The 16,753-nt window shown below is 32.0% G+C and overlaps 1 protein-coding gene across 1 annotated transcript; it reads left to right on the top strand.

Moving 5' to 3' along the window:
* The first annotated feature begins 9,251 nt into the window (after window positions 1-9,251).
* Window positions 9,252-16,448, top strand: LOC145599451 (endoglucanase 6-like). The gene is made up of 9 exons (XM_081655834.1): window positions 9,252-9,697; window positions 9,910-10,122; window positions 11,289-11,489; window positions 13,657-13,746; window positions 14,274-14,438; window positions 14,565-14,849; window positions 14,971-15,316; window positions 15,407-15,538; window positions 15,658-16,448. The coding sequence occupies exons 1-9, from the start codon at window positions 9,500-9,502 to the stop codon at window positions 15,954-15,956; spliced, it is 1,929 nt and encodes a 642-aa protein (XP_081511960.1). The 5' UTR covers window positions 9,252-9,499; the 3' UTR covers window positions 15,957-16,448.
* Window positions 16,449-16,753: the final 305 nt, after the last annotated feature.

The raw sequence follows: 16,753 nt of genomic DNA, 5'->3' as shown, positions 1-16,753 counted from the left end.
AATTCACTTTGGCTTTGACCTTGTATTACTCCTTGTTTTAGGGTGGAGACTTAGGGTCTCTTCTGATTGACTGGAATATTGGAATGAGCTAAGCTGAACTTAATTGAACTGAATTTATTGGAGCTGAACTGAACTGAGTATTTTATGAGAGAAGGAAATTAAGATAAGAACTTAACTGAACTTATTGGAGCTGAACTGAACTGAAAATTAGCTGAAGAGAACTGGCCCTTATGGTAAGAGTCTATTTAGTTTATAGTTTTTTATAAAAAGAAATTAATAACATACAAGTACAAATCTAGACTATATTTGACTACATTAGCATGCCCAGGATTTTCAAATAGGATTGACATAAATCACATAATTATATCACTAAAAGAGCATTTATAATCTAGTCATAAGAAGGGGAAAAAAATAAGTACATACAATAAAAAAATAAAAATGATCGGTTTATTCCCTTGACTGAACAATTGAACAAAGTAAAAATATACGGAGAAATAAAATACAACTTTTTTACATATATTGATATATACCGTGGAAGCTCATACGCAGTGTATATATTTATAAAACTAATATAACGCTCAAAATTTAAGGAGAAAAATGGAAATACGTAAGTACAGTCACCATAACAAGGATCACAACCAAAACAACTATGTAATATTATCAAGGTAGATTCTCTAGTTTACCCACATTACAGTATATCCGCTTATACGTGGCGACACTAGAATGATTATTCATATGATTTATCCGTACTTTCTTAATAGTCATATTGATAAAGTAATTGATTTGATTGATTGAGTTGTTTGGCATAATTATCTATAATGCTTTGCCAAATAGAATTTTAAATTCGTTATCAACATGACTTTTAAGAAAGTACGGACAAATCATAAGAATAATCATTATTGATTAGGTTATTATGCTTAATGAATGTAAATAAATAATGAACATTAAACCCTTGTGCATTTTATAAAGATCTCCCTAGCTATATGAGTAGTGTGAATGGTAAAAGGCATCCAAATAAAATCCACAAAAGTCCACAAGGCAGAAATCCACAATGTAGACACAGAGACACACCTTTGACATAAAGAAAAAAGAGAATGTTTCTTTAAGGTACATAAAGTAGTACGTGGTGGAAGATTTTAATCAACTTTCTTTTTATAGGGAAATAATATATTTTCAACTTTACTTTTTATTATTTCTCCCAATAATATGATGAGATCTTAACACTGTATTGTAATTATAACTGCCAAGAAGTCAAAATGAAAGTAAAATTATCAAGTGTTGGAGTTGTGCGTGGGGGCAGAATGGCAGATCGACAACTAGAAACATTCTACAATGTCAACATTCTAGGCAATTCAACTTTTTTTTGTAATTTTTTTTTCTTCTCATTCCTTGTTTTCTGGTTGTCCTGGCTTTTAGTCTTTTACAATGTACAAATGTACAATGTCAACAAATTATGTTACTTGTATTATTAATTTGAGGATTAGAGTATACTTGTATATATCGTATGTATCTTCTTTGTTTATTTATTTTTTTTTGTGAAGTTATCCTGATTTTTACTTATTTGAATTATTTTTTTCTAAACTTACCTCAGTAACTAAATTGAACAACACAAACCCTTAGAATATGTATATTGTGGGGTGGATAACTCAATAACAATCAACATATATTGGCCATGGAAAAGTATTGTGTAGAACGGACTCACGTGAGTCCAATCATACAAAAAAAAATAATGTTAGAAATTAGATAATATTAGTCAGAAATTAGATAATATTGGTCAGGTATTAGATAATAAGTATTAGATTTTAGATAATAATGATAAGATATTAGATAATAAGTATCAGAAATTAGATAATAAGTGTCAGAAATTAGATAATATTGGTCAGATATTAGATAATAAGTATCATAAATTAGATAATATTGGTCAGATTTTATATAGTATTGGTCAGGTTGTTTTGTTCATTTTTTGCAGTAGCCAACACTAGCAGTAGCAGAAATTAGATACTATTGCTCGGCTCCACATCTTCTTCTTCGCCAATTTTAGGTAATTTCCCCCTTTTTTCATTGCATAAAATATAAAACTAATACAAATCGAAAATGAATGCGTGAAATAGCAGTTATAGCAGAAAATAGGAGAAAGAAAAAACCTTAAAAAGTGAAGGAAATGGTGAAGATGAGAACGAAGAAAAGTAGCAATGATGAGAATTTAAAACCATTGACGTTGAGAAGGTCGTCGGCATCGGGGGTTGGGAAGGAGAAGGTCGTCTGCCGCCGACAAAGCTGACAGAGGGTAGGGGATGGGAGTATGCATTATAAACTGGACTCACGTGAAACATACTCACACAAAACCTTCTGATTTGCCATTGCCATTTTTGTTGTGTTTTAAATTATAAATCCAAGGGATTTGCATTGCATTTCTTTTTTATATAAAAAAGAGGTTTTATAACGAGGTAATATGCCCATAGTGAATAAATAACATGAGATTAGTCTATGATAATAACTTATGTAGTAAGGCCTCGTTCTCTTTACCTTATTTTTGCTGAACAGAAATTGTTTTTACTAAAACAAAATTATATTTGCCAAACTTAAATAATTTTCACTGAACTGAGATTATTTCTGCTGAAATGTAATTATTTTTATTGATTTTCTATTATAATTCTTTTTTAAGAAAACTGAATTTTACTGAACTGAACTTATTTTTACTGAACTAAAATTATTTTTACTGAACTGAACTTATTTTTATTGAACTGAAATTATTTCACTTAACAATATATTTTAAGGTGAAGAGAACAGGGCCTAAATACAAAATACCCAACACTCTTTATATTCACATTAACTATAACAGTAATGTTAGGAATTTGGGAGTGCTCTGATCTATCATACCTTTGAGCCATTAGATTTAGGACTCCTTGTATCATTTTCTCATTTTTTCTCCATTACAGGGAATAAGCTCTTGAATCTTCCACCCATGGATGTAGGTCTATTTGACCAAACCACATAAATCCTTTTGTTCATTGTTTATCTTCTTTATTGCTTTTTTCGTTCTTATTTTCCATTGACTTGTTTCGCATTGATCAAACACAATTACACTCTTATTTCCTAACAAGTAATAAATTAATTTCACCAAATAATAAGTTAAGACTAATTAATTTTTTTAACTTAAAATTTCAAACTTAAATTAACTACTTAAGACTTTTAGGATTTACCGTCTTATCGAGGATTTTAGCACGTGATATATAATATAGACTCCGTATATTAGAGTAGCATAGAAAGTTCTTGTTGTTTACACGAGTTGCCTAAAATTTGAGAAGTTAAGAAGTCATCAATAACAATATACTAAAAGACACACCAACAATGATACGTGTCATCTCCTGGTGTGTCCTTAAGTTTTTTAATTAGTTCTTCTGTGATTATTTCAATAAAAATTTTGGTAGTTTATTTCACAATAATATTATTAGACAATTTTCTTACACGAACTAAGATAGTGTAGAATAGCTGAATTGATAATAATACTAAAAATTACCGTGCGTGGCACGGGATCTAACGTAGTTCTCTTTATATTCCCATCTATTAACCTTACTAAAACTCTAAAAGCAAATCCTTGTATGACATTTTTCTTACCACTTTGACAATTATATTCCATATATACCCATTAAATGAAATATTTCTAAACATCATATATATACTTTATGTAGTATTTGTAATATCATTGTCAAAAATATTTAACAACGGAATTTTAACCTATTTTCACAATATCTAACAATATAATGTAACAAGTCTAACAATAGATAGATATCATAATACTTGTAAATTGTAATCAAATAAAAGAGGCTTTCTACAAACTTGTACTCCTCCATAATTTTTGAAATACAAAAGCCAGATCAATATATTGGAATTTTGAACTGTCAAACGTACATTAACTCAAATCAGATCTAGGGTTGAGTAATTACATTTAAAATTAAAATAATGAGCTGTGAAAATTAATGTACACTCTAAAATTAATGTAATTACGATTTGCCAGAACCAAAGACACCAACAATCAAATATGTTGGAACTTGGAAGCGCGCAGTCAGGAATCATACAATTAATTTCTTCGAACTTTCTATTAATTATTTTGATAAATAATAAAAATAAATATCTGTAAATTCAGATTTCGAATTAATGTCCGAATTATAAGATGTAAAAAAAAAAAGAAATTATTAAGAAAGCAGCATCATGGAAATAGCCTAGTTAATTTTGTATAAGCTGGCCCTGATATTGTCAGAAATTATACAAAAATAAATTAAAAAAAATTGCCAGCAAACATTAGGCAATCAAATTTTGAGCTTAATAATAATGAGTACTAGACTAGTAAATGAAGTGGTGTAATTTGAAAAAAGAAGGGATGACCTGGACAAGCGGTGACGGCGCAAGGTGGCGTGGACGTAACATAACTGTCGATTGCCGGTCATTGCGGAGTTTTGCTTCGTTTGACTTTGTTTGACGCCCGCTTTCCTAATGTCTTTCCTATTTTTGTTTTTTGAGTTAAAATTAAATGCCGGTGGAGCGTGGGGTGAAATATTTTATATTCGTATTGAATCATATGGAAATGAATTATTATTACAAATTAAATGAAGGAAGAATTTGATTTTGGATTATATATGAGGAGTGGGCAAAATTTGTAATTGGAAATGAATGGAATTCTATTGTGTGTGATTATCAATTTACCATGTGCATGTTGGTGCTTGAGATGGTTGTAGTGCTTGTAAATAATGTAATGTTGGATTCATATTAGAAATATGACAAATTGTGTGTATCTCGCCATCATTTTAAGTTTATCCTAGTGTTTCAGTTTAAATGCGAAGCATTGTTCATTGTGTTTGATTTATAGTATATATAGTTGATCATGAATTCAAAATTCTACATATTCGAACTTGAGTTTCACTTTTAGGAAAAATGAGCTCTAACAAATTATGAATGTCATGGGTTTAACTCCGTTTCTTATTAACAAATGTGCACAATTTAAATAACTCAAAAAACATTTGAGTGTATAGATAGCAACAAGAGTAGTGAATGATGAGAATCAATCTCATTATCACCTAACACCGGAAAAGGAGCTCTAATCACTTGAGCTATCCCTCACTCTCTGAGTGATATAAGTAGTTAAGGTAACTATCTATGATCACATTCACGGTACTCCATAGTAATTATTTGAGATATAGATTGATGCGCGTATATACGCAGCTATTTTGAGTTTCTTGAATAAAACCTTTCTCGGATGTTAATATGTATATGTTTAATATATGATCATAGTTATATATATTCGTTTTTCTACAATGGCATGGTCTAACAAATCATAAACACAAGCTAAGCTCACGTTTTATATATGATAATCAAAATTCAAAATCTCTGCCAAAACGTTAAAACCTAAAGCCCTTTTGTATCGGTAAAATAAACTCTAGAATATTCTAAAATCTAAAGATAAACTAATCTTTAAACTAAATTTATCAAAATAAAGAGCAAGTAGTCTTGTATGTGGCTAGCCATACAGTGTGGCCACGTTGATTAATAAGAATAATTCTTATTAACATATATGAGTAACCCTATATATTCATAAGAGTAACCTCATTTCATCCATTAAGGGCTTGTTCACATTTACTGAATTGAGCTAAACTGAACTGAATTGAATTGAGCTGAAATAAATATTTAATGAGAGAGGGAAATTAAGAGCTGAATTGAACTGAACTGAACTGAATATTTTATGAGAGAGGGAAATTAAGAGCTGAACTGAACTGAACTGAACCGAACTGAATTGATTGGAGCTGAACTGAACTTAAATTAAGTAAATGTGAACAGGCCCTAAGTAACTCCAATTCGTTATATGAGTAATATCAACTAATTTATAAAGAAGTAACCCTATTTGTTCATTCAAGTAACTCCTATTTTTTGTTTTAAAAATTAAAAGAATTATTCACTTATTTAAGAAAGTAACCCCTTTTTTCATTTAAGTAACCCCACGTACTTTATGGTAACCCCATTTGTTCATCATCGTAACCCCCTAATGCTTAATTAATTGCTTTATTGTGAAGTGGCCACACCATGTGGCTAGCCACATACTCCTTCCGTTTTTAAATATTTGCTCCAATTCTCAGAATTGAAGGAGAGAGAATATGGAATTGATATTGTTGGGTCCACTCGGTGAGAGAAATTAATTAAATATTGTAAAAGCTTTCCAAATAAAGAAATGGATCAAATATTTAAAAACGGCCGGAAAAAGAAAGTGAAGCAAGTATTTAAAAACGGAGGGAGTATAAAACTTTGTGATTATCTATATTAACAATCTCTTTTAGTATCTTGGTGATATGCATCATAGATTATGGATTACCAATTTACCGCCAAAACAAAGTGAAAATCTCCCACCAAAATTGAAGTTCAAACTTTTAAGATCACTATCATTTGGTTCTCAACCTTTTTCCTTTTCTTTAATCAGCTAATGGAAACCTTTTGGCTAGAAAAAGAAAAGGAGAAAAAACCTTCGTATCAAAAATTTTAATCTAAAAAAAACATTAAAAAAAATCAAGGAAAAATCAGGTTTAAGGAGGAAGGCCGTTGATTGCGGTTAGGAATAAAGCGGCCTTCTGACATTGAGGCTCTCTGTCCTTTTTGACCACGTCTACACTACTTTTACCTCTTTATTTATTTTTGTTTGTCTGTTTTTTTAACATTCATAATTCCCCATCATTTTCAAACTTAATTACCAAAATACCAAAAAAAAAAACTTGTACTCTATACAGTTTTTTTTTTTTTTTTTTTTTGTTTTTGTTTCTCTCTAATAATCATGTTAGTTTATACTCGTTATTTATTTGATTAGCATGAAAAATAGAGTAAAAAACAAAAATGGGAAATCATGGACACTGTCGGTGGTACGTATAATAATGGAAATTTATATGATTTTGTTGAAGTATTGTTTGTCGGACTGTCGGGTTTTCGAATCCGAATTTCAGGCCATTTTTTTGTTGATGATGCTCAATACGGCTAGATCAGGCGTTCTTGTTTCTGTGTTATGGTCTTGCATAGTATATTACACGAGGGTACTTGTTCTCCCTTTGTCTGTATACTCAGTTCCGACTAATAATAAAATTCTACTCAATTTTCATTTTCACTAGAGTACTTGATTTTAAACTTCTATTATGGAGTATTAATTTACTTCGTATGTATCTAACTATCTATCACACGATTTACTCCCCTTTTGAATCTTTATTAACCTCATGCAATTATAAAATACGGAGTATTAACTTATGGTACTCTGTAATTTAAATTAATTTGATTTGTATGACATAATTATACATTGGTATTAATGATTAATGTTTTAAAAGCTCCTTCAATAAGTTGTTTACCAAACTCTCAAATTAGCTTATTTAGAATGGTGAAATCTCGCTCTGATAGGTCTTGATGATCAATGAGTTAAAATATTTTCAAAAAGTTGTTTCCAAATAGGCCACCTCGCCCACTCCAATTTGAGTCTAAAAACTAACCTATTTAGTCCAAAAATTCAACATTTTAGGCTAAAGTTCCTTCGACGTGAAGTTTGACCCGAGTACTTGGCTCGAAAGTCGAACTTTTATCCTAGTATTGACCCAATCCAACCTTTTGATCACCTCTAATTCTAGAGCACCGTCTTTATCAGCCAAAATTAAAATCAATAGCTAGTTTGGGTACAATTGTAATTGTAAATAAGATAAGGTCATGATTGTGCTTATGGTGTTGGTTCCAGTAATACAATTAAAGACGTGAATACGACAAATAAGGGCTTGTTCTCTTCAGCTTAATTTTAGTTTAATTCAGCTCTAATCAGTTCAGTTCAGTTCAGCTCAGCTCCAATCAGTTAAGTTCAGCTTATAATTTTCTTCCTTCATTAAATATTCATTTTAGCTATATTTAGTTCAGTTCAGCTCCAATCAGTTCAGTTTAGCTCAATTCAGTAAATTAGAACATACCCTAAATTTTGTTAGTTGTATTATGCTATTATACTATTTGTATATTTGTGGGATGTGTACAATGAGGTAAAAGTGAATTCAAGCAATTAGATTAATTAAAAGATACAAGTCAACATTCGACATGTAAATTTCAAGCAAAATAAAAGTGGAAACTTATTTAAAAAACAGAGAGTACCATTTTATGAATTACTCCGTACGAACTAACTACAAATGTAATTTCATCTTCCGATGTGTCTTACAAGTTAAGATGGACTAGATAGACATGTGACATACTCATATAGCGGTTCAATATGGTTATTCTTCGTACTTTAAAATAAAAGAAAATGCTATATGTAGCTCTTAAAGTTACACATAAGCACTAAATAGTAAATGCACACTAGAAAATCATATAAAGTTAGAAAATCAATAAAATATAAACACTAAATATACTGATTTACGCATGTTTTTATCACGAATTCTTAATTTAGTATGAGTACAATTTTCAAGAGAGTATTTAATGCTTATAAGTAAAAGCAATTAAAACTAGGAAAATGCTATACATAGCCCTTAGGGCTACATATAAGCATTAAATTTAGCCTTGAAATTCGTTAAAAGTTAAGAAATCATGAAAATATAAACACTAATTACACTGATTTACGCGTGTTTTTGTCATGAATTTCTAATTTTATACCATTTCCAAGAGTGTATTTAATGCATATATATAGCTCTTAGGGCTACATATAGCATTACCCTTAAAACTATTTTTGAGCTGTTTTGACCAGCCACAATCGTAGTATGAAACCTCAAAGTCCAAACAACATGAGTTCCCATCCCACATCTCCATTGACAATAGTAATAAATTCTCCACCAACAGAGGTAAAATTAAATGCTCCAATTCAACTCAAATGAGTAAAACAAACATAAATTTATGACTCATTTGGATCATTATTTGTCCATATCATACTTGTAAAACCTAAAAAAACTGTCCAAATATTAACCACAGTAAAAAAATAAATAAAATTTACCTCCTTTCCTTCTTCAGTTAAGTCCACACCGACCCTTCCCAGTAAAGACGAGTGAACCATTCCCACATGACTCTGCCCCTTTTCTCAACCGTTTTCTCTTTTCATTTTTTTTAAATTTTCATTTCCAAAAATAAAAAAGAAAATACTAATTTCATGAAATAAAATTAAAAAATAAATGAATTGACATTAAATAATCTTTGCCTGTTTTTCTGCACAATTGGCACCTTCCTTCCTTAGCCCTCTTTTCTTATATAGACCCCTTCACCTCCTCCTTGCTTCCCTCACTCCTCTTCCTCTCTTTCTCTCTCTTCACTTCTTTCTCTCACTAAATTTACTCCTTTTTTCAATTATCTCTCCTCATTTTCTTGGTGGGTTTATCAATTTTTAGTGATAAATCACACCAACATTGTGTTAATTTCACAAGTATAGCAACAATATTACACTTTTTTTGTTTTTTTGGTAAAAAAATTTCTGGGAATTTTTGCCAGAATTTGAAGAAGTGGTATAGTATTGGATTAATCAATGGAGAAAATGAAAATGGGGAATTTGTTTGTTTTGATACTATTATGTGTTCCAATGGTGTTTGCTGCTCATAACTATGGTGATGCCTTAAGTAAGGGTATTCTGTTTTATGAAGCCCAAAGATCTGGGGTACTTCCCCATAATCAAAGGGTCACTTGGAGATCTCATTCCGGTTTAAATGACGGCAAGACCAGTGGGGTAAGTCTCAATATAGTCACGTCGATAATGTAATTTGAACTAGTAATGTAACGTTACAACATACAACATAACACGTGATAATAATGTAATTTGAACTAGTAAAGTAATGTAATGTCGACTAGGTGGTAATTAGGTGAATGGGTAGTTTATCAGAATATTGACTAAATTGTTAAAAAGAATTGTGTGCTAAAGATGAAATGGTGATGGTATAGGTGGATCTGGTGGGAGGATACTATGATGCAGGTGACAATGTGAAGTTTGGACTACCAATGGCATTTACAGTAACAATGATGTCATGGAGTGTTATTGAGTATGGAGGACAAATGGCTTCTAATGGTGAACTTGGCCATGCTCTTGAAGCTATTAAGTGGGGTACTGATTATTTTATTAAGGCCCACCCTGAGCCCAATGTTCTTTATGGAGAGGTAATTTCTTTTATTTTGTATTTTACCTACTATTTATTAATTAATTATTATTATTATTAATGATATTATTATAATTAGGAAAATGCTATATATAGCCCTTAGGGCTACATATAAGCATTAAATTTACACTTAAAAATCGTAAAAAGTTAAGAAATCATCAAAATATAAACACTAATTACACTGATTTACGCGTGTTTTTGTCTTGAATTCCCAATTTTATACAATTTTCAAGAGTGTATTTAATGCTTATATATAGCCCTTAGGGCTACATATAGCATTACCCTTATAATTATGGTTGTTGATGTTACAAAAGATTGTTTATAACAAATAAACCTGGTTAATAACTGATTTAACGTTTTGACTTTCATACTTGTTAATGTACCCGTATATAAAATTATGGTTGTTACAAATCTTACAAAAGTTATGAAAATAGGCATAAGATAAACCTAATAAGATTCATGTGACTGTTTTTTCTTAATTATGAATTACTCCATGTTAGAATTAAGTCAGTCATGTACTCGTATATGAGTAGGATAAAAGTCAAAGTGTTGCGAAAATGGAGAAAGTGTGTGATTTTTGGTTGACGTGTTGTATGCAAGGCATATTGAGTTTTCTATGAAAAAAGGGATAGTAGTACAAGTTTATTGAACAAAACTTTTCTTGTTTGGTAATGTTTGTGCAAATTGTACTCTAAAATATAATAATTCTCATGTGAAACAGAGTGCTCTGTTTTTACTTCAATTGAGAGGAACCAAACAAAATGCTCAACAAAGTATTCTATTTGTTGTGCTAAAATACTTTTCTTTAGATTTGGAGTACAATTTAACCCCATTATAATAAGAGTACATATCATAAATCATTGATTAATAAAAAAATGTAATCTAAATATAATTGTTAATTTTTCGAGCTGCCAAATTCCAGAGGAGTTTTTGCATCACAAGTATTCTCTTTGTTAGTTTATTATTATTGTTTCTGTTTTCTTAACTGAAATTAGGTAAACTAATTAATAAGTTAACTAAAATTTGAAAAGTAAAAACAAAGTTTGATTTGAGTTGGAATGCATTGGAAATGGTTATATACTTAAATGCTCCACTATTTAGGGCTTTGCAAATTTTAAGTGGAATGTTAACAAAAATTTATGTAATTTTATATTTGACCAAATATAGGTTGGAGATGGTAACACTGACCATTACTGTTGGCAAAGGCCAGAGGATATGACCACTGACCGATCCGCCTACAAGATTGACCCAAGCCGACCCGGTTCGGATCTTGCCGGAGAAACAGCCGCCGCCATGGCAGCTGCCTCCATCGTCTTCCACCGTTCTAACCCTGCTTACGCCAGAGAACTTCTTACTCATGCTCGTCAGGTATACTTTTTACTCCATCCATAACACGAGCTAATTAATGTATGTCATCTAACTCAGTTGGTTAAGAATAAAAAATAACTTGATTAACAACGTTGGTAAATTAAAAGCCATTTTCAGTATGTCCGGTACTAGGCCACTAACCTGCCAAATAATGCTTGCATTAATGGCGCGAATGCGACAACACAAATCTCATTAAAACAATCTAGTTATGGCTACCCAATTCTTAATAAACATCACTTAAATAGAAGTTTATATTATGAACGAACAAATAACAATATCAACAACGTTGAAAATTAGTTAAGTGATCCGATAATATGAAAGCGATAAAAGGAGAGTGGGCGACATAAATAAGTGAAAGTGGTGTGTGACTGTATACGAGTGTGTGTGTTTCACTTTCAATAAATGGCCAAAGAGGAAGTTATGAGACGGTTAGTGTGACAGAACACTTTTCTCTTTCTATGTCAGGCATAGCGTAGGGTATTGTGTTGCTTAGCGTGGGCTACTTCTGCAAAATCACCCCTATACATTTATTTTCTAACCGCTTGCCCTATTGCTTTTTTAAAGTGGTCAACTATTAACAGAAAATTATTTTAAAAAAAAATTAAATTTAAAACAAATTTACAATTTATACTTTTATAGTCATAAATAATTCATTTTACCACGCATGATTTTTATGAAAATGTTAATGAAAGTTTTGTGTTGAATACATCGATATTTGAGTTTTAAGCACGCATATCTAATTCCAAGGTGTCATCTTAAATTTGGACTTTGACTAACTTTCAGTTAATTTACAAAGTGGCAAAATTACGAATTATAATAATGTTACTCTCCAAGTTTTACTATAGTTCGGGATGAATACAATTATCGTTACGATTTTTCTTCAATCCGTTTGGCTCAATTCAAGTTATCTTCAATTCAATTCAATTCAATTTCCTTCTCTCATAAAATATTCAGTTCTAGGGGTGAACATGGTTTGGTTTGGTACGGTTTGAGTCCAAACCAAACAAACTAAACCATATTAGTTTTGAAACCAAACCAAACCAAACCGTAATAATACGATTTGGTGCGGTTTGGTTTGCTGTTTATGATGAGATGACATTTTTTTCCTAAATTTGTCAAATAATACTTTATTAATTTATAATAAAGTTTAAATAATTAGCCCAAACGGATTAAATTGTACTACAAAGTTACAATACAAATAACAATCAACTAATCAAGAGCTAATAACACATGATAAAAATAATACATAACAATAAAATATTCATGTGGTACATTATAGTCATTAATAATAGAGTATATATTGACCGTATAGTTTTTTTTTTTAATCTATTTTTCATGTTTTTTTTATTTATTCTTTAATTTTTTTAATATATAATAAATATTTTTTCATTTAAAAATTATATAAATATTAAAATACGGTTTGGTTTATAATTTTTGCAAAACCAAACCAAACCATAAACCATATTTTAAAAAAAAAATCGAAACCAAATCATAATTTTATAAACCATAAACCAAACCAAACCATTAAAGTACGGTTTGGTCTGGTTTGGTTACGGTCCAGACCAAACTGTGTACAGCCCTATTCAGTTCAGTTCAATTCAGCTCAGTTTAATCAATCAAATAAGGCCCTCAATTGATTGTTTTACTTTTAATTCACTTTAGTTTAGTTCAATTTAATCGAACAAAACTAGTATTACAATGTTTCTCATGGTAGTATGTAGACATATAAATCATACGAATAATTTCAATCAAATTTTTTATTAAAATTTTGAAAACAAATCTAAATAAAATATTGGTAGAGTACGAGTAGAATGAATTTCGGCGGGTATATGGGAGCATCGAATACAAAACTCCTTAAATCACGGTGATTGTATCAAAGCCGTACAGATTTAGAGGTTGGGTTTGGGACCAGATCAGATCTGTACCGTAGATTCTACGATGGCCCAAAAAGGCCCAAATTAAATCACAGCCGTATGTTCTAAGATCCGATAAAAGTGCAAAATCTTCAAACGGGTCACGTGACATCAACTGTCGGTAGCTTAATAGCCTAACAAATTTGAGACAACATATTTTTACCAAAATTACCCTTCTCTTATTTTCATAATTACATGGCATGCCATTGGTTAGTGTACCTTTGTTTGATTATGAAATGAATTTTGTTGTGCAGTTGTTTGAGTTTGCTGACAAGTACAGGGGCAAATATGACAGCAGTATTACTGTGGCTCAGAAGTACTATCGTTCAGTCAGTGGTTATGCGGTATGGATTTTCTCTCTCCTACTTAAATTAAATTTGGTATTCAGTACAGTCATTAGTAGAATTATTTAATGTACATTACTATCAATATTAATAGTGATGCAAACCTACTCTAATGATGCTTAAGCTTAACCAACTTCTATATTAATGGTTAACAACTTGTTAGTTAATATACCGATGAAGGATATGAAATTGTATACCCGTTTAGGCCGTTATTTGGCTAAATGTATGACACTAATATCTAATACTACCTCACTTTCATATTATTTACAACGGATTTGACATAAAGTGTAAGAGAATTGACATAAAGTGTAACTTATAACACTATAACATTGTAGCTTGGTTGAAGTAGTACTTTGTAAGTAACAAATTAAAATTGATACGGAGATATTGGAGTATTATGTATATGTTATAAACTTTCAATTGGGATAGAAAGAGATGATTATACGAGAATTTTGTTAAGTGCAATATCGTACAATTTAAAGATTTTATCCAATATATAATGATGGTGGTGTTTGTAATTTGTGTAGGATGAGCTTCTATGGGCTGCTGCATGGATGTACAAGGCAACGAATGACCAATACTACTTGGGCTACCTTGCCAAAAATGCTGAAGCTTTGGGTGGAACTGGTTGGGCAATGACTGAATTTGGGTGGGATGTCAAGTATGCCGGTGTTCAAGTCCTTGTTTCCAAGGTAAATTCCTCCCATCTGACCGAAATTAATTGATGGGCTTATAGACGAAGTTCACAGCTTTAATACAGTTTTTACTCCTGCTAATGTACATTTCAAAGTGATGATATGGAAAATTCTGTGTTGCAGTTCTTGATGCAAGGCAAGGCAGGACCCTACAGAGCAGTATTTGAGAGGTATCAGCAGAAGGCAGAGTACTTTTTGTGTGCATGCCTTGGAAAGGGAAGCAAAAATGTTCAGAAAACACCCGGTGGTCTAATCTTCCGTCAGAGGTGGAACAACTTGCAGTTTGTTACTGGTGCATCCTTCCTTTCTACCGTTTACTCAGACTACCTTACCTCTGCTCGCTCAAGCATGCAGTGTTCTGCTGGCCGTGTTGCCCCAACTGAGCTCTTCTCATTTGCCAAGTCTCAGGTATAATTTTGTGCTTCTTGGCTACTGTGCTTTTCATTATGCGAGAGGCTTGATCAGTTTGTCCTTATTTTGAGAAATCACCACTGATTAAGACTGCTTTTGCTAATTTCTTAAACTCCAGATTGATTACATCCTTGGAGACAACCCAAGAGCAACAAGTTATATGGTTGGATATGGAAGCAACTACCCACAACATGTTCATCACCGAGCTTCATCCATTGTTTCCTACAAAAAGAACCCCACATTTGTCACTTGCAGGGGAGGATATGCAACTTGGTATGGCATGAAATCAAGTGATCCCAATGTTCTTACTGGTGCTACCGTTGGTGGGCCTGATGCCTATGACAACTTTGCTGATGAAAGAGACAATTACGAACAAACTGAGCCAGCTACCTACAACAATGCTCCTCTTATCGGTGTTCTGGCTCGTCTGACTGGTCACAGTGGTTACAACCAGCTACTCCCAGGTAAATCTAATGGCCACAATCTAGAACACTCAGAAATATATAAAGTGGATTGAATCTGAGTGTTTAATGATGACTTTGAACAATTTGCAGTTCAAATACCAAATGTTAAGCCAACACCGGCACCAAAGGCCAAACCAACTCCTGCACCAAAGGCAAAGCCTGCTCCTGTGCGAAAGTTCTATCCTACTCCAGCACGACATGTGAAACCAGTTCATGCTCCAGGTACTAATTTACTTTACTTAAAATGACTCTTAAGAAGCAAATTAGACTTGATCTTGGGTCGCTGCAGCAAAGTACAGGGCTTATTGCACCTTTAACGAATTGTGTTTTCTCCATTTCAGCTTCATCATCTGCTCACCTTTCAATCAACCAGAAGGTCACAACTTCTTGGGTTCACCAAGGAAGAACATACTACAGATACTCCACAACAGTGACTAACAAGTCTAACAAAACAATCAAGGACATGAAGCTGTCTATTAACAAGCTTTATGGTCCTGTTTGGGGTCTTTCAAAGTATGGAAATACTTACGGCTTCCCAGCATGGATGAGTGGCTTATCAGCTGGAAAGAGCCTTGAATTTGTTTACATCCACGCTTCAACTCCTGCTCGTGTTTCAGTCTCAAGTTACAACCTTTCCTAAGGAAAAACGGCTGTAAGCTCAGCAAGAACAGGAACACAAGTTTATTTTTCATGAACTTGGGGTTGATGTAACAATTGTGCAGCGTATACTAGAGTCCAGTCAAGTTATTATCCTTTTTCTTTTTTGAGTTAATAGTTCTACATATATCACTGGATGATGATAGGGCTGTAGGAGAAGAAAGCTTTAGGGTAAATAAGAGTGTTAAGGTTGGAGGACGAAAGGTGTGAAGAGACGAATCAAATATGAGTGCTCATCCTCTTTCTCCTCGCCTTTGCTGCTTATATATATAGAATTTGCAAGAGTAAGATGTGTAAAAAAGAGAAGAGTGAGAAACTTGTTGGGAGTCTTTTTTTAGTTCCTTTCATGTAGTTCTATAGAGAGTGCTTCTAAGGTGTGACTTTTTCGTCATGTTTTGTGTTTGACGTTGTAAACTCTACAACATTTTCTTTCCTTTTCTGGTTTGAATGAGTATAGATTTCAGCATTTGTGTAATGGTGTGTTATCGTTTACTGGCTCTAATTCTTTAAGATTTTATTTCCCCCCTTCTTATGCTCATCTACTTGTTGGTAATCTTGGTATCATTATTTATAGAATTGACAATCAATGTCATACTTTATTTTTGATGCAGTAAGATTGTAATCTGTTAGTCTGCAATTTCTAATGTTTGCTCTTTAGTTGACATTCAACTATCAACCACATTTTATCCTACATTATTCTCTCATGTATACACAACTGAGCTGGGATGTTGGACTAGTGTACGACTGTATGGTATTGGCTTGGTTTTCGGGTTTGAGGTT

This window comes from Chenopodium album, chromosome 20 (assembly GCF_948465745.1).
Source record: "Chenopodium album chromosome 20, dcCheAlbu1.1, whole genome shotgun sequence".
Taxonomy (NCBI): Eukaryota; Viridiplantae; Streptophyta; class Magnoliopsida; order Caryophyllales; family Amaranthaceae; genus Chenopodium; species Chenopodium album.
The sequence above is the reverse complement of the archived record's forward strand: the minus strand, read 5'-3'. Positions and strand labels throughout refer to the sequence as shown.

Excerpts from the sequence above, each read along its gene's own strand:
- LOC145599451 (XM_081655834.1), top strand. The coding sequence starts at position 9,500 with ATGGAGAAAATGAAAATGGGGAATTTGTTTGTTTTGATACTATTATGT. Across the intron at positions 9,698-9,909 it reads ATGACGGCAAGACCAGTGGG|GTGGATCTGGTGGGAGGATA; the intron begins GTAAGTCTCAAT and ends GTGATGGTATAG. Across the intron at positions 11,490-13,656 it reads TTCTTACTCATGCTCGTCAG|TTGTTTGAGTTTGCTGACAA; the intron begins GTATACTTTTTA and ends TTTGTTGTGCAG.